The 27,095-nt window shown below is 53.0% G+C and overlaps 1 protein-coding gene across 1 annotated transcript; it reads left to right on the top strand.

Moving 5' to 3' along the window:
• Positions 1-2,572: 2,572 nt before the first annotated feature.
• Positions 2,573-13,546, top strand: UBE2V1 (ubiquitin conjugating enzyme E2 V1; the record flags this gene model as incomplete). The annotated part of the gene is given in 4 exon segments (NM_001205107.1): positions 2,573-2,623; positions 10,222-10,370; positions 12,657-12,782; positions 13,072-13,546. Coding segments are annotated over 4 exon segments (444 nt in total). The 3' UTR covers positions 13,219-13,546.
• Positions 13,547-27,095: the final 13,549 nt, after the last annotated feature.

A 27,095-nucleotide genomic window follows, 5' to 3' on the forward strand; every position in this document is an offset into this window, starting at 1 on the left:
TTTCTCTAAAAATATCCGACAAGCACTTTACTAAGTTAATGTGACTTGGATCTTGTTCAGTTCCTGCCTGACTGAAAGCTTAGTGCTGATCAGATGTAAGGCATGTTCCCTCCTCTAGCTGTGAGTTGTGTTGCATTCAAGCTGCCTCTCCCTGAAGAGCAGGGTAGGATGGTTTTGAGTCATAGGTTTAGCCTGAGCTTGCAGATATGGTGGATGGATTCTGAATGAGTTGGGATGTGGCAGCTCTCCTTCAGTGGGAGTGCTGAATGCAGATGCTTCTGAGCTGGTTCTGCAGATTAAAATCACTGTTGGTGCCTTGGTCACCAAGTATTTCATCTGTGTTCAGACCCTTGGAGAACTCTGTGCCATGACATGAAACTTTCCTGTTCCCATTGCCACAGTCACTAGCAGGTCTCCGTGCAGCTTTGACATTAAAGAATTCTTCACTTCAGCAGGAGTCCCCAAATGCCTTCAGCTGATCCTGGAGAGCTCTGGACAGAGCTGGGTGGATGTTCAGGGCTCCTGTGTAAATCAGCCTGAAGCACTGGATCCTCTGAGAGCTGTTTTCATTGCTGCTTTAAATGCCAAGTGCAGTGGATGGAACAAATGGATTTGGGACACAGAAATCACCAGAATTTGTACTTCCAAAGTATTGTTTAAGGCATTGCTGCTGCCCAAACCTCTCTTGGCCGCTGTTGCCTTACTGGAAACAAATCTGAGCTACTCGTACTGGTGGCTGCTGGGACTATTTATCTGTTAATCTTGCTTAATTATGAGAAACTGGGACAGAGTTAATCTCCAGATGCATTTTCCACGTGGCTGCTGTGCTGGGCTCCTGGGGCAGCCCTGGCTCTGTGACCCCACACCCGACGTGGCTGCGGCTCCAAGGTCCCTGTTCCACCCCTCCAAAGACGTGGATGCTCCCACAAAGTCAGTATGGCAATTCTGGAGCAAAAGGCTGCGTGGATCCTTTTAACAGCTGTAAATCTGGCTTAAGAAAATTTGTCTTAAATTGATTAGGAACAGATTAGAGCTGAAGCAGAATAAGGCACTCCTGTTAAACTCCTAAGGGATGGATGGCCTGCATTTCAGTCCAATGCTTTTAAATGCTTTTAAAAGCTCTGATTTTAGTCTCGCCTCCACGGAAACTCTGCTCAGGCTCCTGCTCTCTGGACCTTCAGAAGGACTCTCAGGCCTCCAGCTTTTGCCAGGGCTGCAGTTGTCTTCCATGAGTGGATCTTGTGGTCAGGAGGGCCTTGGAGGAGCAGGAGTGATCCCTGTGTGCATCCCAGGGGTGATCCCTACATACATCCCAGGAGTGATCCCTGTGTCCATCCCAGGGACAGGGGTGATCCCTGGATACATCCCAGGAGTGATCCCTGTGTCCATCCCAGGACAGGGGTGATCTGCACTGAGAACCCCCCCAGACAGAGCTGTCCGGGGTCATGGCTGCACGGGGAAGTGTTGTGCTGTAGTAAACTGAAGAAAATTACTGCAGAGTGCCTCCAAATCCCAGCTGGAGGTTTTGCTCAGGCGTGGTGCCTGTCTCTGCGATCCTCCCGGGCCATGAGTTAGCAGTGCACAAGGTGGAGGGGAGTAAAGGAGTCACCCACCACCCTCTTTCCTTCCTCCTGCCCTTCCTCTTTCCTCTTTCCTTCCTGCTGCCTTCTGCTCTTTCCTTCCTGTTGCCCTTCCTCTTTCCTTCCTGCTGCCCTTCCTCTTTCCTTCCTGCTGCCTTTTGCTCTTTCCTCTTTCCTTCCTGCTGCCTTGTCCTGCCTCTTCCTGTGCCTTTTTCCGTCCCTCCTGCTGCCTCGAGCCGGCCCGTGCTGCCATGAAATGTGACTGGGTGAATAAAAGGCAGCCAAAATGTGACTGGGTGAATAAAAAGCAGCCAAAATGTGACTGGGTGGATAAAAGGCAGCCAAAATGTGACTGGGTGAATAAAAGGCAGCCAGAATGTTATTGGGTGAATAAAAGGCAGCCAGAATGTTATTGGGTGAATAAAAGGCAGCCAGAATGTGGCTGGGTGAATAAAAGGCAGCCAAAACGTTCCTGGGTGGATAAATCCAAGCGGTGAGACCGGCGCTGCTGGTGTACAGCAGCTGCTGCTGCCGTCGCCGCTCGGGGCTGGGTCTGGGAGGGCTCAGTGCACAGCGGGGCTGTAGCTGCCGCGGGTCTCCAAAACGTTTTGCCTCGTAACAATTCTGGCTGTTTCAGAGGATGCTCTGGGCTCCGCGTTTTGAGCGTGTGTTGCAGAGAGAAGTGAAGCAGAACTCATTTCCTTCCCATTTCTTTAAGCTTTTTCCGTATACCGCAGGCAGGGAGCGGGCCGGAGGAAGCTGGCCGGGGTGTCGGGGGTGTCCCGTGCCCACCACGGTGTCCCGTGCCCATCACGGTGTCCCGGAGCCCCGGGGCCGCATCGAGCGGCGATGCCGCCCGCCCGCGCGGCGGAGCTGCGGGAGCGCCGCGCGTGAACCACGGAGCTCCCCGCGCGTGCCCGCCCCGCCGCCAGCTCCGGTTAGCGCGCCCGCCCGCGCCCGCCCGCCGTTCCCGCGTTGCGGTGACGTCAGGCGGGGGCGGGGCCGGCGGCGGCGGCGCAAGATGGCGGCGACCACGGGCGCGGGTGAGCGGGGCCGGGCCGGGCCGGGCGGCGGGGCCGCGCCTCGCCCCGGGGCTCCGCGGGGCCGCGCCGGGGCGGAGGGGCGGCCGCGGCCGGGGGAGGGGCGGCGGCGCGGCCCGAGCGGGGCCCGGCGGGGCGGGGGCGGAGCCGGAGCCGGCCCGGGTCGAGCCGCGGGTCCCGGCGGGCCCGGCCGCGCCGCCCGGGCTGCCGAGGCCCGGCGCCGGGAGCGGGCCCGGCGGGCGCGGGGCCGCTCGGGCTGGGCGGGGCTCGTGGCCCGGGCCGGGCCGGGCGGGCCGCAGCCCCCGGCGGTGGTTCCGGAGCGAACCGGGCGCTGTAAAAGCCGTTCTGGCCCGTGGCCTCTCTCTGTGTGCTCCGAGAGGGCAGTGCGGTTTTTATTCCCTTCAAACCTGCTCCACACCGCACACCGGCTCCAAGTACTTGCACACGCTCTCCCTCCTCATCATTACATATGAAACAAAACTACTGCAGCTCGATTTGGAGTGAGGTTTTTTATCCTGTTGACATCCTCTAATGAACTTCAACAGATCGAGTAAATCAGAGTCACTTCTGCTGAGGCAGTTTCATTTTCCTGTTTTCCCAGCCCACAGAGGGTTTCACATGTGCCCCTGTAGTGCTTGTTTCCACATTGCACTCTCCAAAGTTTGACTGTGCTCACCAGCAGTATTTTGGAGTTCTTTTTGTCCAGATAGTTCTCTGTCAGTCACCACTCAGATTTTAAGGATTACCGTCATGCCACAATGCACATAATTCATAATAATCAAGTTAATAAAAATTTGTTTAAGTGCAGTGGTTGTTGTTATGAGAATCGTGCTACAGGTCTGTGTTTGAAGGTGTTGAGTGGAGACACAGAAGCTGTAGCTGGGAGGAAGGGACCCTCCTTCCCCCGTTAGGTCAGTTCTCCTGCCTGCTCTGCCTTCTCGGTGATCCTTTCAGGCTGCTGACTCTGCAGTTTGTGGCTGGCTGCCAGAACAAGGCCGATACTTTCCTTTTCAAGGCAGCACAGCCCTGAGAGAGGATTGTTGGGTGCTCATGGGCGGGCAGGTGTGGGAAGGGGCTGGGCTGCAGTGCCACCCCCGGCGCGGCCTTTGGGACAGGCTGTGTCTGCTGCATTGTCCCCTTGTCCCCTGGGCGTGTGACACTGCCACGGCTCCCCGGGAGCAGGGCCAGTGAGCAGTGTGGGCACACAGCTGCGCCGGGGTGCTGGGCAGACCTGCAGTGCTGCAGCAGCACTGCATGGCTGCAGCAAGGCCAGAGCTCGGTCTGGGCAGCTCCTGGGCTGCCCTCGGAGCACTCTGCAGTGCAGGGAAGGGACACAGCTCCTCTGTGCTGCTGGCAAGGGCGGCGCAGTGCCCGGGGCTGGAGGTGGCACTTCGCTGTCCCCTGCTGTCCCCTTGCTGGGGGCTTGGGAACGTGCCTCACTGCTGCCTTCACCCATCTGGGAAGCACAGCTTGCTAAAGCTTCTTTCATGGAGCCTTAATGTGTACGTATTTGTCTGTAAAGCACTGGAATATATGTGATAGCTTGAGTTCATGCTGGTTTAAGCAATGGAGCCCAAACACATATTGAAGATGCTCATCTGTCTTCAAAAGCAGCTATTGATCCAGAGGAAGAAGTGGTAACAAATGTCCCTGTGACCTAAAAAAGCCATAGGGCTGGACCTGGCAATTAGACAGGTGGATAGATTAGCAGGTAGAAATTATTGTCAAGGGAAAAAACCCAACCCTCGGCCTGGAAGGAATGTTGGGATGTGGGGTCCATCTGTGCCACTGAGGGAGGGGAATCCTGTGTTGCTGATGATGTGGGTTTCCCGCACACCACATTACTATTTAAATGAAAAGAAAGGGCTGACTTTAATGATTTTAATAAGGCTGTTCATAGGAGACTCCACTCTGTGTGTGTCCATCCTACAGCCCGAGGTGTCCTGCAGGAATGCTCAGCTGCTGGAGGTGATCTAGCAGGAACCCAGGGGTTCCTCAGGGGCTCCTGCACTGGCTGGGCTGCAGTTACAGGACAGACCTTGCACCACAGTGCTGGCCTGCAGATTCGGGTTTTACAAGAGTGAAAACCCAGCCCTGCTGGCCTGGGGGATCGTGTTCCTCTCGCTTTCACCCTGGGAAAGGTTTAACGACCTCACTTAGCCCACTTTGCTCTCACAGTTCAGTTCAGTGGCTCTGTTGCAGGGCTGTGAGGCACTGTGTTTGCCAACAGCCTGGAAGGGCTGAGTGGTAAAAGGGTTTGCCCAGATCTGAGTTTTTCCAAGTCTGAGAAACTTGCACAGAACAGAAAACACTTCAAGTTGTTGAAGTGCACAGGAAGTTATTTTGTGTCTGCAAATTATCTCAGCACCTGTCTGCATCATCAGAGTGGAAATTGTGACTGTAAAGACAATGCAAGAAATCCAAAGTTCCTGTCTCCTGAAAGCTTTTGTGACAATTGCTGAAAGCCTTTTATTTTTTGAAGTAATTTTTATTTTTAAAGTAAATATTCCATCACTTTAGAAACTTTATATACCATTGTGACAAGGAATGGCTTGAGTGTTTTTTACATTCCCAGTGCTGCAAGGATAAGCTGTCCAATTCGTTATCTGCAGTCAATGCAAAGACATGAAACACAGACTGGAAAGGATGTAATTAAGGCTGAATATCAAATACACAGAAAGAAGCAACAGAAAGCACTTTATTGTATTGGGCAACAGAGGTGTTTAAACTGTTGGATTTCAGCTGACTTGAGTTACGGTAAATCGGGAACTAGTATAGAAAGCAGAGTTTAAATTGTCCAGAAAGGGCAGTTTGATTAGTTGCTTGTTAGAGTGAAGATGTGGAAAAGCCTTCAGTAAAAGTCAGTTCCTCTCCTTGGAGCCCCATTTTTGGGGTGCTTTGCTGAGGTGTGCTGTGCCCTGTGCCTGTGCTTTAGTCCAGAAGAGAAATGCTTGTAATTCCATCTGACTTTAGAAAGGAGAGAGAAACAGGTTGTGGAAGCTTTTGAGAGGTGTATTTTTTGTTCTCCTGCCACAGATCAGAAGGATTGGAGGAGAGGATCTCCCCCAAAGGCACATGGCCTGCCTGGTGTCACAGTGCTGTTCTCAGCTTCACAAGGTGCCTGGATGTGAGATTGCTTTGGCTGTGGAACTGAGGAAAATGGAGATGGAGAAGTGTAGTCTGTGAGTAAGATGAGAAAAATCTCATCCTGATAAGATCACTCTTAAAGCTGTTGCAAGACACATTCAGTTGTGTGTCAGTATCTTTAGTAGTGCTGCATTAAAAGGTAAATCTGAGAGTGCCTTAAGATCTTTTAAAAAAAGTCCAAGCTGGCATTTACCTGTCTTTCAGGATAATTCTGTTCTTCCTTTAGTGAGATTCTGACCAGGTCAGACTCCTTTTGTCCCCCTGTCAGTGTGCTGGCTCTGCCTTGCAACTCATTGGTTTACAAACAGCTGGGTTGTGAGGTGCCAGGGAAACTTCTGACAAGGAAAACAGAAGGTCCTGATTTGGTTGAAGGCTGAAGAGGATGTCATGAGGTCACACAGCTTCTTAACTGCAACTCAGCTCCGTGAAGCTGTCTGTGGTTCAGTTCTCCTCTCTGACTGCCATAAAATGATTTCATTAACATTTTGTAGCTGGTGAACTCGTGGGTGGGGTTGAGGCTTCTCAAATACTCATTGCTGAAAGGGTCTTTGAGAAGGACTGCTCAGATCTAGCCCTGGAGAGCTTTAGCTTTCACTGGTTTGCTGTTGTGATTAATAGTGAATATCTCCTTTTGCTCTGAAATAGATTTTCAGTTCCATTTCTGCGAGTATTTCTGTGAGGTTAGACAAGCTACAAGTGAAGCAGTTACTGAGATATTACTGTATTTATGTTCAAATGAAGATGCTATTTGAGAGTCATCTTGAACTATAGTGAAGGCTAAATTAAAATGCATAACTGAAAGTACTTTAGACAAGCTGATTGCTTTTTAATTGCCTCTCACTTTATTTAGGCTTTTTTGTGTTAAATGAAGGGCTCTTAGAAGAACAGGCTGGTTTGGTTACTGCCAAGGAAACCTCCATTGCTGCACTGTGAGGGTTGTGCAAGGTATTTCCTGGGGGTGGGAGAAGGAAACCCCAGGGACTCCTGGTGCTGTTGGGGGCACAGGACATCTCCTGACTCTGCAGCTGCCACGCCTCAGCACGGACATTATTTGTGCCTAGGACAGATCTGGCCACTTTCTAGGAATCTTGGTGGACATCAAACACGATGGTGATGTGTTTGTGTATGATCACAAGTGATAAAATTCCTGTGAGGTTTGGGTCCCAGCAGGATGTGGTAGCAGACCATGAGTGCTCCAGGGCCCTGCAAACGAGGAGGAGATGGGGTTGCCCTAATGGCAACCACACTGACCAGAAGGATGAGTCTGGTCTTTATTCTCTGCCTTGCTTAAGGGAAGTTTATTTATATAAAGCATTTATGGTCATATGGGCATAATATTTTATAATATGTGTGATTCTCTTTCTATTGAATTAATTTCCTGAGAATGTGTCAGGGAGGGAACTGAATTGGCACCTTCTGTGATAGCTGAGGTCATGATCCTTCATGTTACACCCTGAGTTTTAGACTAGGGGTAGAACATGTTTAGAAAGCAGCAATGCTGTTGGACAGGGTCATCTCTTGTAAAATTACCAGTTATCTGCCATGATCATTTTATTTTCCGTGAAGTGCATAGAACTCAGAGCTGTGTCCTTCCCTTTGGGCACCCCTTGCCATGATGCCAGAGCTCCCAGGGAGCAGTTCCTGTGGAATGAGCACTCATTCCTGCTCACAGTTTCCCTGTGGCTGGAGTCAGTGCACAGCGTGACTCGCCAGCTCTCTGGAGACCTCACACTTGCCAAAGAGCTCTGAAATCCTGTGTGACTCTTTTATGGCTCTGATTCATGCTGGATTCATGCTGAATCAGAGCAGCTGTAGCTGGGGAGAGCTCAGCAATTAAGTTGCCTTCTCTTCCCGTAAGGTTGTAAAGCCAAGCCCAGCTCTGGGTAGCAAATGTCAGAACTAAGGCTGCCTTTCAGTCTTGCCCGTGGCCTGCTCAAATATGTACGTGGTGATGTCATTTTTAATTACACGCTCACTTAAAGATCCCTGCTTGGCTCAGTGAACGGGGCGTGATGCTCAGAGGGATCACTCAGAGGGAGGGTGGACAGGCAATACTTCTGGTTTTCTTCTTTGCTGTGTGGCCTGTGTCTGCCCTAAAGTGATTCCTCCTGGGTTGTTTATCTTGCTCTCAGTAAATACCAGTCAATTGTCTTTGCACCACTGATAGCTATGAAGTGGTGTTACTAAGGAGCGAGGCACAGACTGAGGTGATGCTTGTTAAGTATTGCGATGTTGTGGTGTGGAGGTGAGAGGATTTTTTGGCATTCATGTGACTGGTTCCTGGCAGGTGTTCCCCTGGCTCCAGCTGATGGCTGCTCTGGCTGGGGCTCTGATAACAGCCACAGGGTTTCCTCTGAGGCACCCCCTGCCCTGGGGAAGAGCTGCTGGGCCCCCCCAGAAGGACTTTCTGTTTGCCCTTCTCCGCTGGCCCTGGCAGGGCTGGAGCCAGACAGCAGTTCAGCAGTGAGTCATTCCCCATCAGCAGCTTCCCGTGCTTCCACTGCAGCAGAAACAGGGAAATAGGTGGGATGTGTGCAGGCAAAGGCTGCACCTTGTCCTTCAACTCGTGCTCTGTGCCTCGTGTGCCCCAGCTCTCTTATCCCGGGTGTTGAAGCTGGGCTGTCCTGCCTCCCCAAACTCCGGTATGGAGTAGCTGGGAATAGAATTACAAACGGCTGGCTTCTGTCGTGGCTCAGGTGGGGCATGCAGACTTGAGTCCTCGTGTCTCTGGGGCACACAGGATACACACTTCATAGGGATACACACTTCATAGGGATACACGCTTCATAGCTTAAAGGTTTTGTGGGAGAGTAAATGCTGGAGTTTGTCGTGCAGGGGACGTGACAGTGGTGCCCGGGGCTCCTGTTGCCACCCGGGGTCTGGGCTCGGGCAGTCTCCTGGCAGTGGCTCCAGCAGCCCCAGCTGACTCATTTCCTTTCACAGCCCAAGGGCTGCGTTCTCAGCAGCCATGGAAACACAGGGTCTGGCTGGGAGGGGATTTGGCAGGGAGCTGTGCTCAGCAGCCCCCCGATGGGAGGTTGGTTCTGCCAGTGCAGGTCTGGTGTCTGCTGGCAGCGCTCTGCTGGGAGTTCCTGTGCTGCTGCTGCAGCTGTGGCTGAGCCCTGCTGCCCAGGATGTGCTTGGATATTATCCTGTTAGGTGTGTATCCACTATCTTTAGTCAGCGCTGGTTTGGTTTCTTTGATGCGTGCTTTGTAGTGAATGAAATTTGGACACCTCTGATTATGCAGCAAAATTATCTCTGCCATTAGATTCCCTTAGGTCATTAACATATTTAAAGGAGAGTTTAAAACTACTAGATCCTCTGTATTTTGCCCATGGCCAAGGCGAATCCATGGGCTGCAGGTGGATCTCTGCTCCCCCAGGGCCCTCCATGGGCTCAGGGACATCTCTGCCCGTGCGTCACTGACCTTGGTGTCTGCACAGCTGCTCCTCTGGCACATTCTCACTCCTGTCTGCAGCTGCTCCTGTGTGGTGACTTTGCCCCTTCCCAAACACCTTATCCCAGCAGTGCTGATGTCCTGGGCCTTGGCCAGCAGTGGATCCATCCTGGAGCTGCCCAGGGTTGGCTCCAACACACAAGGGGGGAGCTGCCAGCAGCTTCTGACAGGAGCCAGCCCTGGAGCCCCCCAGCACCCAACCTGGCCCAGCCCCCAGGCCAAGGAGCAGCAGGGGCTGGGGTGCAGTTCTGCTCTGGGCTGCCTGGGGGGATAGCAGTGAAACCCACTGTGGCCTGGGTTCAGGGTCCTCCCTCACCACAGGCTTGGTGTGTGACCTTGGTGTGTCACCGAAGCTTTCTGTGCCATTGTTTTCCATTAATGCAGTGCAGAGGAGGGAATCTCCCTGTTTTCTTGTCTGTTTTGTGGAGAAATGTGCCAGCAATTACAAAGTGCTGAAATTCCTTGGTGGTGGAGGTCACGAGTACAAAGGATGCTATTGCTGCTGACAAAGCCCACTTCAATTAACTTCAGATTAACCTACTAATGTTATGAAAGAGTTTTATTTGCTTTGAAAGGTATTTTTAAAGCTCTGACTGAGTCAACTGCTGTCAAGCCTCTCATGGTGTCGTTTTGTAGAAACTCCTAAATTTTTATACTATAAATCATATAGACGAGTGCTAATTAGAGCTCTGTAATACTGGGTGTACCCTTGAGGGAGCAGAGATTTCCTTTCATTTTACTGCCTGCCCTAACGTGTGGCCTGTCAGCCTTCTCGAACGTTTCTTTGGGGATACCTTGATTTTGTTTGTAAAATCCAAGCTAAATATGGGAATAGCTTTTTTTGTAACATTGAAATACTGTCATTCAAAAAGTGGCATTTTCATGGTTTTGCCAAAAATGTAATCTGTAAAATGACCGAAAGTATCAAAGAAATTAATCTAGCTTTTTTCTTTACAAGATTTCTCAACTGAAGATATTTTTCTGATTGTTTCAGGAGTAAAAGTTCCTCGTAATTTTCGTCTTTTGGAAGAACTTGAAGAAGGTCAGAAGGGAGTAGGGGATGGAACAGTTAGCTGGGGCCTTGAAGATGATGAAGATATGACACTTACGAGATGGACAGGAATGATTATTGGGCCTCCAAGAGTAAGTATCCACTTAAATACTAAAATAGTACTGTTACATTTTTTTCCCCTTCTCCTAACCTCACCACTGAAGTAGAAAATAAACAAAAGGCAAATGAGTGGAAAAAACAATTTAGGAAGTGATTTATGTTGCAGTTCTTTGTACTAATGGGTTTCGTGTGTCTATATGGCTTTCTGCTTATAATTTGGAACATTTTGGTGCCTTTCTCTGGTTACTTCTGTTACTTGTCTGCTTTATATTTGCAGATTCAGTAAGACATAACTTTGAAGATACCAGAATTCTAACGTTGTGTACCCTTGCATCCAGCGAGGTTCAGAATCCCTCAGCTAGTGAGGTTACAAATGGAGCTGCTGCAGGTGCCAGGGGATGCTCTGTGCTGGCTTTTCTGCTGTTCCTGTTCAGTTTGTGGGGTGCTGTTTATTGCAGGAATACTGACAAGCTCTTGTAGAATTTCAGCTGACTGAGGAAACTCAGATTTTAGTCATTTCAGTCTCTTCTCGGAATGTCCTCTCCCAAAGCAGCATCTTATAATGCAACTGGTCTTTGTGGGAGTATTGTTGTAGCCTCTTTTCCCCCCAGCCCTACTAAACTGTGGGTTTACACTCTAGTAGTGAACTTGAGGACTTAATTGTGTGTTGAATGTGTGCACATGTCCTAAAACCAGAACTTGTCTGTTGTCTCCAGGTTCACTGTTCTGTTTCCCTAATATCCCTTGATGGAGTGCAAGTAGCCAGTGCTCCTTCCTGCAATAGCAGATCTTCTGCATCTGGCCTCAGTATCATTTCTCAGTAATTCCAGGGGTCATTACATGAAAATCTTTACAGACCTTTAATCATGTTCTGCTCTCTGTTCCCATTCTGTCAGGTGCCTTTTTTGACATACACTGAGGCTGTACAAGAACGTGTATAATGAAGGGCATTATACATGCAGTGTTTTCTGTCTCACCCAGAAGTGTTGTTTACTTGTTGTCTGCCTTTGCTAATCTCTCCCCAGTCACGAGCATTTCATTTGTTTATGATGTACCCAAATTGTTTTCTAGAGCAGCATTTGGTTTTAGAACATTAGGAGAGTGCTAATGAGCCTGCATTAAGGCTGTGGAGAAAGCTCACTGTGTGCATAGGCTTTATGGAAAATTTAAACAACCTTGAAATCTAATTTAGAAAATTAAATAGGAATAGAAATGTGCAAACAGGAGCACGCAGCCTTGCCAGCAGTGATGGAAGTTTGCAGTTCTTGCCGTGCTGCAAACCAAGGCTACAGGACCATCAGTGCCAAGGAGTCAGCTCTGCCTCTCCTGTTTTTCCTGCAAGGCTACAGGACCATCAGTGCCAAGGAGTCAGCTCTGCCTCTCCTGTTTTTCCTGCAAGGCTACAGGACCATCAGTGCCAAGGAGTCAGCTCTGCCTCTCCTGTTTTTCTGACACACTTAGAAATATACATCTTCTTGCCAGATATGTTGTGACTTCTTTTGAGCTTCTTGCTGGAAGGCAGCAGCCTGTATTGAGAGAGATCCTGGGGACTTGCAGCCATTCTTGTTTGCTGTCCTGCTTTTAACACTGCTCAGAGTCAGTTATTACTGTTTTGGTTCTTAGTAGGAAGTGCAAATACTGACTGGGGACAAAAGCAAAGTCCTGTGTCCCTCTGGGTGGAAAGGTGTCACACATGCAGCAGGTGGCAGGATGTAATCTGGATTCCAGTGGGAAAGATGAGCAGCTGTGCAGAGCTGGAGTTCCTGTGTGCTGCTGCCCAGGGTTGTCCTGCAGGGGTGTGGCATTCCCAGGCTGTGTGATGTCCCTCAGCCAGCAGTCACCTTGGTGGCACGGGCTGTTCAGAGCCAGGGGCACTGTCAGAGCTTCACAGAGCTTCACCTTGCTGTGCACGTGCTGTGGAGTGGCTGTGCACAGCCAGGGCTCCCCACTGCCACCTCCCAGCTGGGTGGGTGGGTGTCCCACAGACCCCAGAGCTCCCTGGGTGGGTAGGTGGGTGTCCCACAGACCCCAGGGCTCCCTGGGTGGGTGGGTGGGTGTCCCATGACCCCAGAGCCCTGCTCAGAGCTCAGGGCTGTTCCCTGCTGCACGCACAAAGAGCAGCAGAATTATTACCCTGGAGGAACGTTTGATACTCTGAATATTCTAAAGTGAACTCAGAACAGGTAGCCAGCATAGTGTCTGCGTGGCTGCCCTCACTTTTGGTAGTTCCATGTTCTAAAGTAGCCACTGCCTTAACCAAATGCTCATTGAACTGCCTGATTGTTTTGTAATTGTTTCCCCCTTTCTTTCCCCCTCAGACAATTTATGAAAACAGAATATACAGCCTTAAAATAGAATGTGGGCCTAAGTATCCAGAAGCACCTCCATTTGTAAGATTTGTAACAAAAATTAATATGAATGGAGTAAATAGTTCTAATGGAGTGGTAAGTTTTTTTGCTTTTATTCATTTTAATGGTTTTTTTGTGAAGCTCCAATGCTTTGTTCATACCTGTGGCTTGCTTAGCTCCTCATTGCTTGTGGTGCTCTTTGTTGGAGAAGGAAAGGGGGTGGAAGGGAAGTGGACACGTGGAAATTTAGTATGCTTTTAGGAAAACACTTGCTTTTGATTTCTCCCACCCAGATTTCTTGTGGGATCTTTAGCTGGGGATGGGGGGGAGTTAAGTGTAACCAGTGCACCAATTCTGACAGGAATGCTCTTTTTGTCTGTTTTAGGTGGACCCCAGAGCCATATCAGTCCTAGCAAAATGGCAGAATTCTTATAGTATCAAAGTTGTTCTGCAAGAGCTTCGGCGTCTAATGATGTCTAAAGAAAATATGAAACTTCCTCAGCCACCTGAAGGACAATGTTACAGCAATTAATTAAAAAAAAAACCAACATGCCCCCCTTATTCAATTTAAGCTGTCTTCATTTTCCACAGTAGTAAATTTTCTAGATGCATCTTGTAGACCTCAAAATACTGGAAAGGAAGTTCCCATTCAAAGGAGGTTTTTCTTGAGATACTGTAAATGATACTAATTTTTTTTTTCATTTGAAATATAAGTTGTGCTATAACAAATAATCCTGTCGTGTAACCACTGTCCACATAGCTGAACTTCTGGTATCAGGAAAAGTCTATTTAAATTTATTACTGTCAAGACCAGTGTGGCACATCCAACTTAACTGTGAAAGGATCCATCCCACAATCACCTTGCTGTGTGTCTGGCCTGGGTTATTTTTTTCTTTCTCTGTCTTTTGCAATAGAGTCGAAGCTCAGGGCTATTTATTAGAGTAGACACAAAGGTTTTTGCTTCCAGTACTACACTGGGCTGCATGGACTACTACTGGGGATGTGTGCTAACCTCAGTCATCCCTCCCTTTGTGCTCGCTCTAGTAAAGGCTGAATGTGACTGTGGTCGTTTTTGGGTTTTTATTATTTTTTAAATGCCCTGATAATCTGGGGCAAGCTTTCCTTCTTTCCTTTGGCCAAGGCATAGATTGTATTTCTCTTCCTGGTTCCCCTCACCGGTGACGTGAGCTTTGGGTGAGGGATTCAGGGTTCTTTTTATCTCTTCCCTCTTCCCCTCTTTTTAGTGGGGGTGCTGCTTTCTTTTTGCCCCTCTTGGTGACTCTTCTCACCCCTGGCCCAGGGGTGAGTGTCGGGGCAATAACTTGACCTGTTCCCTCCTGCTTATCGTTTTGGTTTTGCAACAAATTTAGTCTTCACCAGCCTGGGAAACAAGAGTATCTGTTCTGCTGGCAAACGTGGGTTTTCCCTTCCCTCCAGCACTGCTGCCACACCGCCAAGCTGGCCACGGCCGTGCTCTTAGATAGGCTTTGACGTGGGGAAAAGAGCAGTCATTTACCAGGATTGCCCAAACCTTCTGCTGCCAAACCTCCGTGGGGAAGACTCTGCGAGCAGAGATTCTGAATTCGCTCCAGGTACCCTCAAATCACTGTTTGGTGCTTTGGATTGACCCAAGAATGTTCATTAACAAAACGTTGCACTTGCCCCTTCTAAAGATGTAACAGCCACAGACAAATCAAATCCGGCTGGCAGATTTTATTAGGGTTCTGTAAGTCTTAGAAATCTCTTCAGTGAAGATTCTGGGGAAGCGGTGGCACAGCAGATTAAGGACCTTGATTGGCTTTGCATCCTGGCAAATCACTGCCTTTTCTGGTTTACTGTTCCGGACCACTCACTGCTGCAATGTGGATGCAAGCTTACAGGAAACCAACCTAGTGTGTCCTCAGTTTTATGAAAAATTCAGTGTTTGTGTAAAAAAAAAAAAAAAAAAAAAAAAGAAAAAATAAGGAAAAAAGAAAAGAGTAAAAATAAACACATTTTAAAGCAGCAGCTGTCAAGTCGATGAAAATTGATGTTTCCATTAACTTCTGAGGAAAATATTAGTTGTAAGGATTTAACATCCTCTGTACTGGAAGTTTAACATAACAGTATTCCATAAGCAGCCTTTTTATTGTATCAGACCATTGCCTGATTTTAATATAATAAAAAGTGTGCATTAATATTAGAAGGCTTTAATTGTATTTATGTTTAGAATTTTGATCCCTTGTGGAATTCTTGATTTGTTGGTAGTACCTTCCTACAGATCACATTTGGCTGAGGAATGTGAACTGGTGGTGAAAGGCAATTGTCTCTGTCCAGCTGCTGCTGCTGCTGCTGTGCCGAGGAGCGTCTGTAGCTTTGGTTTGTGCCTCAGGCTGCCCCGGGCTCGGCTGTTGGTAGCACCGGTGGGGCCCAGGGGCTGCCAGGGCTGTGCTGGAGTCCCGAGGAGCTGGAATCCCTCTGCAGCTGCAATTCCACTGGCTTCAAGGTCAAGGACTGTTCACAAGCTGAACTTCCAGTGTTTTCCTCAGGTAGTGAAGAGTATCTGCCTGCAAGAAGCCCTGCAACCAGCTGAGCTTTTCTCCCAGTCCGGGTAAAAACAAGGCTGTGAAATGTTGGCCTTTTCCCAGTGTGAAGTGTCTCGAGGTTGCTGCAAGGTCCTGCTGCCTTCGGGCTGAAACACGATCATTTCTGGGCTGGAATGGAACGGGGAATGGCTTGTGATGCTTTGTGAAGCTCCTGATCCTGGGCTGGATGGGTGCTGCTGGCTCCTGGGGCAGGCCCGAGGGTGTCTGTGAAGACAATGGGACTAACGCTGTGTGCATTTAAAATAGCTTAGTGCCAGAGATGGCAAATGGGCATCAGCTTAGTGCCAGAGGTGGCAAAGGGCATCGGAACAACTGCTAATTACAGTGGGCTGCTTGATTGTCTCTTTCAGAGTGCCCATGCCCTCCTTGGGAGGTTGTGGTTGCTGCATGTTTGGGACCTCCCTGAACCTTCTTACTTCAAGTACTGATTTAAAACCCGTGAAACCGTCTGGTTTGCTTTGCTGTACAGGTGAGAGTGTCCCGCCTTGGCTGGGAGCTGTGCCGGCAGGAGCCAGGGGTCACAGCAGGGACAAAGCTGGATGCTGCTGTGCAAAAAAGGGTTTGCTGCGACTGTTCTCCCCCAGGAGCTGCACTCTGGACTCCCCAGAGCTCCGCTGCTGTTCCCACAACCGAGTGAGAGCAGTGTGGAATAATAACCTAAAATCAATCCTTGGGTCAGCTGCCACTGGAGCTGCATGGTGGCTCTGTCACCTGTGAGGGGAAGGGACCATTCACCCCCGGGCTGGTGCTTGTTGGTGCTTCAGAAATGAGGTGTGGGAACAAAGCCGTGTCACACCTGAGCTTATCCCAACTCTGGCCCGAGCCTCTGTCACTGCTGAGAGAGCTGGCAAGGGTTAATAAATAAATAAAATAGGGGATTGGCCATGAAACAAATGTGCTTGGAGCAGCTGCTGCTGGAGGTGGCTGAATAGCACCCAAAGGGGACTGCTCCAAGCCACACCTGCCCTGTGCCCGCTGTGCAGAGGGTCCCTGAGCCCACCTTGTACCCCCAGAGGGTCCCTGAGCTATTAGAGGGTCCCTGAGCCGTCCCTGAGCCATCCTGTGCCCACAGAAGGTCCCTGATCCAGCTGTGCCCGCTGTGCCCACAGAAGGTCCCTGATCCAGCTGTGCCCACAGAAGGTCCCTGATCCAGCTGTGCCCACAGAGGGTCCCTGATCCAGCTGTGCCCACAGAAGGTCCCTGATCCAGCTGTGCCCACGGAAGGTCCCTGATCCAGCTGTGCCCACAGAAGGTCCCTGATCCAGCTGTGCCCGCTGTGCTGAGGGTCCCTGATCCAGCTGTGCCCACAGAAGGTCCCTGATCCAGCTGTGCCCACGGAAGGTCCCTGATCCAGCTGTGCCCGCCGTGCCGGGCAGTGCCAGCAGAGCCGCCGCAGTCCCGCCCGGGCCGGGAGCGGAGCGGGGACGGCAGAGGGAGCCCGAAGGCTTCCCAAGGCTCGGGTCACCGGGACATCCTCGCTCGGGAGCCGCTGCTCGTGGTTAGCCCGGGTCGCTTTCAGTTCGAGACTCCTGCGTGGCTGTCCCACTGACCTGCATTCACCTGCGGGGGACACCGGCACCGCAGCGAGACCTGAACTGGTACTAAAAACTGATGGTGGTTCGCCCTTGCTGGGCTGGAATTCAGCTCTGTGTGTACCCAGTGAGTATTGCTTCAATGTGCCCTTTCTGCTCTCTTGCAGCCCCGTGCAGTGCTTTGTGTTTGAAATTTCGGTTTCTCCCGCTGCCATCACAGTAACAGCTTTGATGCCAGGGTGTGCCTGGAGCCGCTCTGTGAGACACCGGTGGTGGTGTGGCTCATCCCAGCGTGGGACCGGGACAGGGGCAGGAGGGACAGGACAGGAGCAGGAGGGACAGCACAGGAGCAGGAGGGACAAGGACAGGAGCAGGAGGGACAGCACAGGAGCAGGAGGGACCAGGACAGGATCAGAAGGGACAGCACAGGAGCAGGAGGGACAGCACAGGATCAGGAGGGACCAGGACAGGAGCAGGAGGGACAGGACAGGAGCAGGAGGGACAGCACAGGATCAGAAGGGACCAGGACAGGATCAGAAGGGACCAGGACAGGAGCAGGAGGGACAGCACAGGAGCAGAAGGGACAAGGACAGGAGCAGGAGGGACAGCACAGGAGCAGAAGGGACAAGGACAGGAGCAGGAGGAGCAGCCGTGCCCCTCGGCCCTGGCAGACCCTGGCCAAGGGCAGCTCGGGGGTTTCTCCCAGAGCCCTGAGCCCCGGGGCTGTGGGGTGGCTGTGAGTGGGGGAGCAGCCCCGAGCTGTAGCACCAAACCCCGCAGGGCCCTTTGCCAGTGCTCTGCGGGGCACTGCCAGGGCTGTGGGAGCTGCTGGTGGCCACCCTGGTGTTTGTGGGAATGGCCATTCAGCCCCTGAGCTCGGTGCTTTTCCTCCAGGACGGGGTTTGCCGCACCAAGGAACAGCACGGTGGGTCCAGAGTGTTTTTTCAAGCTGGCACCGACGTGCCCTGCAACAGGGGAGCTCCAGCTCTGCAGGTGCCTGGAAATACATCTGCATCAGGCTCTGCCCACCTTGAGCTGAGAGAAGCTGAAGAGAAGTTGATACTGATCATCTTAATACCTAAACTTTTTTACTTGTTATTTTATGTTTAAGAAGGATTTTCTGATGGCTAAGGGTTTTCCTGTCAGTGGAATTGCCATGTTGCATTAATCTCGGCTGATGTGCTCTCCCAGTGCTCACTAACCTGGTGCTGTCTGAGACTGAGTCCCTTAACAGCTCCTCCTTTTCCCTGCTCATGCTGTAGCAGATTGCTGGGGAATGTGCTGAAGCCTGCGAAGAGCCCCAGTAAAGGCAAATTTAATTTAGGCACATGCTTAAGTGCTTTGTTGGACCAGAGCCAGTGTGCTCAGCCTCTGCTGGAAAAGAGGCTTTTCTAGCCCTGGCTGAGCATCTTCTTCCTTGTCCTCCCTTCTTGCTGCTGCATCCCTGGTGCTTGTGCCTTTACATTTTCCCTGATATCTCCCACATTTGTTGTCACAAAACAGTAAAGTGGAGAAGAAGATATTGAGGACAGGGAGATAAGCTGAATGCTCATCATTTTATATCTGCCAAGCATCTTGTCACCTTTTTTCATCCTTATCTCCTTTTGAATAAAGCCTATAAAGGGTTTTCAGAAATGTGGCTCCTGTCCTATTTTCCTGCCTCTTGAGCCAGGTTGTTGGTGGCTTTGCCCTGACATGTCTGGAGAGCCCTGCAGAACCTGGATGGGTGATAGGAGGAGAGAGTAAATGTCAAATGGTCGAAATGTCTCTTCCCCCTCTCTATTGCTCAGCACCTATTCTTTTATGTTGTCTTTATTTCCGCTTGCCAAAGGATGTTTCAGGATAGCCAAAGCTGAAGATCCTTTGGGAGGGAAAAGCCAGCCAAGCAGGAGTTTGGAGAAGAAAAATGATGGAACCTTTTGAGCCATCTTCATCAGAAACAATGGGGCCATTTCCCCTCCTACTCGCTGTGCTTTAGACCCGTGTTCCTAATTGCCTCGATCATGGTCTGCAGATCTTTAGAGAAAAGGAGTTTTGTGCTGGAGACTTTCTGGGGCTGGTTTGCCCCAAGTGAGGCGGAGGGGGACAAGCCCAGGGGAGGCTGGAGGCTGCCCCAGTGCTGTGCCCGGGGCTGGGGCAGAGGGGTGGGGAATGCCTGGTTTGGTCTGGGGAGCTGCAGTGAGCTGCTGTGTGTCCCCTGGGACGGGGGAGCACAGTCCCACCTCAGCAGTGCTCCTGGTGCAGCTGGTGCCCAGCTCTGTGCAGTCACTGAGGGCTCTGTGCTGGCAGCCCGGGGCAGGGAGCAGGAGCAGCAGCAGCCACAGCAGGACAGAGATCCCAGCAGGGATCTGCCAAACTTCTGTCCCTCTGCAGAGACCTCCTAAATCCCTGGGCTACCAGATTAGATGCTGTCCAAGGTTAGCAGCCAGATGTTTCTCAGCTGTTTGGACGGGTTTCCAGCTGAGACCAAACGAGTGGCTATCCAACATGTACGTATGAATATAAACATTTTGGAGGCCTTGCCTTGAGTGAGCCATGAAAAACTTCCCACGATCCTGTGAGCGCTGCTGCCTCCTCGGAGAGCCTCAGGGTTCTGCACCTTCTGCTGGAGCTCGGCTGCCACCTGCTCCTCAGGCCTCCCCCTGCTTGAGTGGCGCCAGAGCAGTGTGGTCCCTGGAATTTGATTATTTGTGTTAGCAGATAATTCAGGCCAGAAGGCTGAGAGTGTTCCCTTCCTTCCCTGGATGTCGTCATGCTTCCCAGCAAAACAGTCCCGGCTCCCGTGTCCCTTCCCCACCCCTTGCCCCAAAGTACAACAAAAACCCTTTCAATGCCTCTTCTTGTGCGTGGTCACTGTCCGCTCCTTTTAAGCTGGTTTTTGTCTGTGCAGGCTACAGAAGGAGGAGATTCCATTAACTCCACCATGCAGACTCATGTTTTAAATTACTACATGCATGAAAAAACATAGTTGGTTTTTGATGTGTGGTTCTTCTAAAACATTCCTAATGCCACCCATGAGCTTTGGTGTTCAAACCAGAGTGACAAGGAATGACCCCCTGGTTTCCCACAAAACGAGACCCTTCTGACACTTCCCATCACTTTCATCAGAGTTTGGTGCCGTGGTTCCCCCAGCCCTGGCTGTGGAGCTGCCCGGGGCGTGCAGTGGGAAATCTCCAGTGATGTTTTTAAGGAGATTCCGGGGTCAGCTGGGCCAGCAGCCGTGCTGCCACGAGCCTTGGCACAGCTGTGCCCCCTCAGCAGGGCCTGGGCTGGCACTGGGCTGGAGCCGTGCCAGGCAGAGCCCGGGGCTCTGACTTTGGGAACAGCTGGAATTCCCCAATGGCAGCTCTCAGTGCTGTGTGTGATAACAGCTCTGCTCTGGATGGGTGCTGGTGTGAGCCAGAGCAGGATGCAGCTGCTCTGATTGCTTTTCAGCCACTTTCAGGAATGCCAGGTAGCTGAGATGCTCTGAAGGGCGTGGAGTGAAGGAGTGGCTTTTCCAGCCTGGCTTTTCCCAGCCCGGCTTTTCCCAGCCCGGCTTTTCCCAGCCCAGCTTTTCCCAGCCTGGCTTTTCCCATCCTGGCTTTTCCCAGCCAGCTTTTCCCAGCCCAGGGTGTCTCCCTGGCCTTGCCCGTGTTTGCAGCTCAGTCACAGCAGAGCTCTCAGCCCTTGGTGGCAGGGAATCTGTGCCAGCACGGGTCCCAGGCAGGGTCCAGAGCCATCAAACCCTGGGCTGGTGTTGGATCTTGGCATCCCCCGCTGAGAAAGGGACGCGGTTTTCTGAAAAGAAAAATGAGAAGTTATTTTCCCCTCTCACTAGCACGGAGGCATTCCTGTCAGTGGGAATTGTCAGCCTTGGATGATGATATGAGTGTTTTCAATCATTCCATTTCCTTGTATTTCTTGCTCATTTTTTACCCATTTTGATTTATTTTTAATGGCCCTGACACCCTTGTTTATAATAATAAACAGCAAACGTGTGGACACAATGAGTCTGTTTCAGGTTCAAGTGTTTTTAATAACCTTGCAGCGAGAAATAGACGCGAGCCCAGATCTGGAGAAACCCGATGAAGACTCTGTGCTGCTGCAGTGAGATCTGATTTCGGAGCGGCTGCTGTGCAAACACCCGGCCAGTGACCACCTCTGACTCCCGCCAGGCTTCAGGCAGCGCTGCCTTTGTGCCCCAAACCCCCACTCCAGGCACTGCCTTTGTCTTCCAGGCCTGGCCTGATTGAGGCAAAGGCAAGGGGGTAGCTATAGGTATTTTTTATTATTATTTACTGGTGCCTCTGCTGCCCCTGAGCACACAGTGGGAGGTGGCAGCAGCTCAAGGCAAGGGGAGAAGTGGCAACCAGCCCTGCGAGGCCTCACACTGCTTCATTAAGTAAAACCTTATCAGCTATTTTCACTGCTGTAACCACTGAGGGAGTTGTTGTTTGCCAAGGAAAATACCCGGGTGGGACGGGGCGGCCGCGTGGGCTCCGTGTGCCCCCCGTGCCCCACAGAAATCCGGGGATGGCTGCTGGAAATCCCTGCCCGGGCTGGGAGCTGGCTCAGGCTTTTGGGAAAACAAGGGTTGGATCCTGGAGGGCACAGGATGGTAACTCTGCCCCGAGGAGCTGGCAGGGCTCGGGGGGCAGCCCAGGGGCCGGGTTTGAGGGTCCCTGGGGAGCAGCTCGTGCCCTCTGCCATGCCCACGGGGGAGATGAGCTGCCCTGCCTGGGCAGGGGGAGCCAGGGCTGTCCTGCCCACCTGGGGCTGCCCATTTCCCTGGCCAAGAGCTGCCAGCTCCCAGAGAGGTGCCAGGGAGGGACGTGTGGGATCTGGGGTGTGCCATGGGGAGGGAAGGGAAAGGAAGGGGTGCCCATGGAGCCGGGGCCCTGCTGTGCTGGGGGTTGCCTGTGAATGATCCCAGTCCCTTGGCAGAGCAGTCCAAGCGCCCCTGTGCTGGAGCAGGTCCTGCCTGTGCAGCACCAGCCCGGGAGCAGCACCGAGCTGTGCCCATCCTCACCCAGAGCTGGGAAATGCTCTCCCTGCCCCTCTGCAGCCCTGCCCGAGCCAGCCCTGCTCAGCCCTTTGTCTTTACAGGCTCTTCTGCCCTATTTATCTTCCCCAAATGTCATCTCCCCTCCCCACCCCATGCAGCACCCCCCAAAAAATAATAAACGGCGGCGGGCTCTGTAAACAGAGCCTATCTCCAGAGCTGTTTGAAATGTAGACAGGCTCAAGTGAATTAGTTCAGCGAGGACTTAATTGCTGTGCTGTCTGTCAGCGTGCGGCGCTGAGGGTTAGCAGGGAGGCTGGCTCAGGCTGCCAGGGAGATGGATGGGGTCCTGCCGGGGTGGCAGCCGGGGTCACCGCCCCAGGAGCCACGTCCCGGCGTGACCCCATGAGATAAACGGGCTCTGCGCCGTCCCCATCGCTGCATCCTCTGCCCTGACCCTGCCCCGCCTGCCCCAAACCCACCCCGCAGCAGAAACAGCGCGAGAAGGGCCTGGGGGAGCAAGAATCGCTTCTTGTCCGGGCCTTGTGCCACCCTTTCGGGGCTCAGGCTGCTGGGCTCCTGGCATGGGGAGGACTGGCTGCTGCTGGTGTGTCCCCAGAGCGGGAGGGACATCTCCAGCCAGGGCAGGAGCAATTCCTTCAGCCCTGGGGGAGAGGAGCCCAGTGCCTGCTGCCTGTGCCCTCCTGAGCAGCAGGGCTGCAGAGCTGCAGCAGGATGCTCACTGCCTGTGCCCTCCCACAGCAGGGCTGCAGCCCGTGCCCTGCCGAGCCGTGCCCACCCCTGGGCACGGCCAGGGTCCCCAGGGTCCCCAGGGTCCCCAGTGTCCCCAGGATCTCCAGGATCTCCAGGATCCTCAGGATCTCCAGGGTCCCCAGGGTCCCCAGGGTCCCCAGGGTCCCCAGTGTCCCCAGTGTCCCCAGGATCTCCAGGATCCTCAGGATCTCCAGGGTCCCCAGGGTCCCCAGGGTCCCCAGGGTCCGGGGCAGCCCCGGAGCTGCTCCGGCCCCTCCTGCAGCACAGCTGGGGCCGAAGGCTGCCCGGGAATCCGGACCCATCCCCGTGGCAGCAGCAGGTTTGGGGGTGCCCGGGGTCTGGGAGGGCTCACAGCACCCTGGGGTGCTGGGGCTGGGTGCTGGGGCTGGGTGCTGGGGCTGGGGCGGGCACAGCCGTCAGAGCCGTGTCTGGCCGGGCTCTTCCCCACCTCCCCGGTAATTAAACAGCAGCTCTGATGCATGTGGAAAAGGAAGGAGAGAAAGAAAAAAGGATCAGCAAACCCAAGCCCTTAGATGACTGCTTACCCCCTCGAGGAGCACAGAAGTATATTGTCCATTTAATAGAAGCCTATAAATCACTGAAAAACATTTATAAAATAATTGAAGGTAATGGGAACCATTTGTTTAAATAACATCACGTTCATGCCCCAGAGGTGCAATAAAAGTTAGATTAATTGATAGGATTTTATATCTCACTGTGAAAAACCGAGTCACATTCTAGACACCGACAGTTTGGGAAAGTTGCAAATTCATCAGGCACCCAGCTACTATCAAAATAGTCTCTTCCATGTGAAGAGGCACATTTATATGACCCTGAAGGGTTTTGGGATGAGAACTATTTACTTAAACTGTGAAGTGAACTAGCCAGTGTGAGATCCTGACCCAGATTGGGGTTTTTTCCTTCCTCTTCTATCTGCTGTTGCATTTTTTTCCCATTATGATAAAAAGCAAATAAATATCTCTAAACCAGAGGCTCATTCCTGATCCAGGGCTGCAGAGTCCTGCCTCCATCTGTGCCCACGGGAATGGCACCTCGGAGGCACCAGGGAGGAGGCTGGAGCAGGGGTGCAGGGCTGGGGCTCCCCCAAAGCTTACCCAGTGCCTGCCCGCCCCGGCCCAGGGCAGGGCTGGCTCTCCTCGGGCTGCTCTGCCTCCAGCCTGGGCCAGCAGCGGGCTGTTGTCAGGCTGAGAACCATCCCACCCTCCCTTTTCCCTGTTCTGTGCTTTGTGGTTTGTCTGTGCGAGGGCAGAGAAGTGGCACAGAGGAGTCTCAGCAGCAGGGCCTGGGTGGGTGCTGGGAGCTGTGGGCAGGGACTCCCCAGCTCTGCCCTGCTCTGCCTTCCCAGGGCTCCCTCGCTGCCCACACCCTGCTCTGCTTTGCCTGGCTTTCCCCAGGCTCTGTTCTCACTTCTTTCCTCTCCTTCCATCAGCTCTGTCTGGCCTGAGAGCGAGGCCACAGCGATCCTGGTGCTGCCAGGAGAGGCAGTGGCACTGTCACCCCCAGGCCACCCCACGGTCCTGCAGCCCCTTCCAGCAGGACTGGCGCTGCTGGAGACTCTCTGGGCTCCTCTGTTCAGCAGCTCAGGCAGCCCCAGTGGAGGTGAGCCCGCAGCACGGGTGTCCCCACACGCAGCCCTCGGGTGGGTGGCACGGTGGGGACCCAGCAAATGCCATCCCTGGGAGGGAGCAGCTCCCAGCCACCCTCGGCAGCGCCGCCGAGCCCGGGCTTGCATCGGCTTTTGATAAAGGCTCCCTGTCAAACAAGGGCTGAATAAATCATGATGTGTTACCAAGACGCATTACAGCTTTTAAAACAACCACCATGGCATTCTACCCCACGGACTGATGAGTCTGGGGATGCCAGATCCCTGGCGCTGCGCAGCCTTGCTGGAGCCAGCTCACATCTGGAGCGCAGTAAACGTACCCAGAAGCAAGAAAGCAGCTCTGTAAGGGTCAGGAGTACAGAGAGCGGCTGCTGACTCCAGGCGCCACCCCAAAACCCACATGCATTTCCTTGTGTAAACACATGTGGCCAAAAGGCAGCCATGGTCACCTTTCTCCAACGTGAGCCCTATAAAACCGCCAGCAAAGTGAGGAACAATGTCACTATTATTGTTTTAGAGGAATTCCTCCGGAGCAGAAAAGCATAGCCCCGCTGCCGACAAGGGTGTCTTTAAAAGCAGGGCTGACAATTGACTCCAGAGCCGAGGGGAGGAAAAAATTCCCCCGGGGTTGATCATTTGCAGTTGTTGGGGCTTCCAGAGCTGCCCGATAACCTGCTGGGTCCTGCTGCCAGAGGCACAGCTGGGCACAGCTGGGCACGCAGAGCCCTGGCACTCATCGCCCCGGTGGGGCTGGTGCCCAGGCTGCCCTCCCCAGGGATGGGTGCTCTGGGGGCAGCCCAGGGATTTGGATGGTGCTGGAAAGCATCCATGGAGCCCCTTCTGTCTCAGCCGTGTGCAGGGCATGGCCTCGCTGAGAGCCAGGAACTGCTCCCAGAGCTGGGCTGGGTTTATTGCCCCAGAAGAGGATTTCTCCCCCACCCAGTATCAGCTGCGTGTGCAGCCCTGCTGATGCAATCAGAAGAGCAAGCTTTGGCCTGCGAGTTCACTGCACCTAGAAAAAACCCACGGGTGCTTTCATGAGGAGCTGACCAGGGCAAACATTTGGGGTCTGGGCCTGTTTTCTCTTGGGGGGTCCCTGGATGGAGACCTCGTGGCTGCTTCTCCCTGGGATTTATTGCCTGTCTGTAAAAGCAGACATGGGCTGCCAGAAGCAGCAGGAGCGATAACCTGGAGCCAGACCCCGCTGGTAATGGGCAGCCAGGGCCTGGAGCTGCCCCAGCTGCAGCCTGTGGGCGCTGAGCACAGCCCCCAGCACGGCCCAGGAGCGCTGGCTCCTGCCAGCAGGATGCCACCCTCTGCCCAGAGCCCCAGCGCTCCAGCACCAGAGGGTCTCTGAGTCCCTGTGGGAGCACAGGGCAGGAGGGTTTGGGGGACAGGACAGAGAAGGGGCTGTCAATACCCAGGGAGGTGCAGATAGGATGACTCTCCAGGCTTAACACCTGATTGGGACGACCTTGCTCCTGGATCAGGGCTGTCCTCCAGTAACCACAGATGAACATTTGAATTTCACTGATAAGCCCATCAAATAGTTGAGTGTGTTAGAGGCTGTATGAATGCACTGCAGAAAGTTTCTCCAGTGAGTCAGGGTCCCAAAACCTTTCTTTGGGAAGTTTATCTTATCAGGCAGGGATGCCTCGCTCCCCAGGAAACTGGGCCAGCTCAGCCTGAGTAATGAGGTTCTGAGCAAGAGCATTGCAAAACTAGAGGTGCTTTTTAAAAAGTCTGACACGGCAGGGAGAAGGGTGAGCAGAGAGGAAGAGGAGGCTTAGTCACGTTGGCCATAACCCAACAGCCTGGTGCTTCTCCAGGGCAATGTCTTTAATGTCCTTCCTAGGACAAAGCCGCACATCTGCCTTCCCCCTTTCCCTGTGAGAGAACCTGGGGGCTGTTCCCAGCCAAATCCGCTCCTTAATTCCCTCCATCAGGGCTGGGGCCAGCGAGAGGGATTCTGCGGCAGCATCCCGAGGAGCGGGGCGGCCGCGTTCCCCCCGTTCCCCCGGGGCCGCGGAGCGAGGCCGGCCGTGCCCTGCGCTCCCGGGGCTCCGGGAGGGTGAGCTGTGGGGAGCCACCGAGGCGAGCAGCGAGCTCCATCCCGAGCGAAAGCAAAGCTCGAAAACGGGCGAGCTCCTCTCTCCCTCTCTCTCTCCCTCCCTCCCTCCCTCCATCTTCTCCCTCTCTCCCTCTCTCCCTCTCTTCCTCTCTCCCTCTCTCCTTCTCTCCGTTTTTCCCTCTCTCCCTCTCTCCCTCCCTCTCTCCCTCTCTCCCTCCATCTCTCCCTCTCTCCCTCTCTCCCTCTCTCCCTCTCTCCCTCCCACCAGAGCTGTCCCCCAGCCTGAGCCCAGCCTGAAAAGCCCCTGTGGTCCTTCGGGTCCCCTCAGCAGCGGGAGCCAAAAGCTGCTGTAAATAACGTGCAGATACCGGCTGGGGTTTGAAACCAGCTGGTATTCCTGGGAAAGAGCCGTATCAGTCCCCAAAAGAGGAGTGTTAGTGCATGGGGTGCTGCCTCCCCTGCTCCTCCTTCCTCCCTGCCTGAAGGAGACCATGAATTTCCACCTACTCGGGAAATTCTTCCCAGGGTAAGCGCCAGCATTAAATTAAAGCTCCTTGGAGCCCTCCCCTAAAGCCAGCGCCGCCGTCCCGGTGTGGCCATGGTGGAGTCCCAGTGTGGCCATGGTGGAGTCCCAGTGTGGCCATGGTGGAGGCCCCTCGGGACTGGTGAAGGGTCTCTTTAAGCACATGTTGGGCACTATTCCTGGGGCTTGGGAAGCCTCCAGCCGCGGGGATCTCTGCTCCTGCCCGCTGTGTGTGTGTGTAAATCCCCACACACCCACGCACTGGAGCAGAGCAGCACCGAGGGACGGCTCTGCAGCTGCCAGAGCAGCCCCACCA

Source organism: Taeniopygia guttata, chromosome 20 (genome assembly GCF_048771995.1).
Source record: "Taeniopygia guttata chromosome 20, bTaeGut7.mat, whole genome shotgun sequence".
NCBI classification, from domain to species: Eukaryota; Metazoa; Chordata; class Aves; order Passeriformes; family Estrildidae; genus Taeniopygia; species Taeniopygia guttata.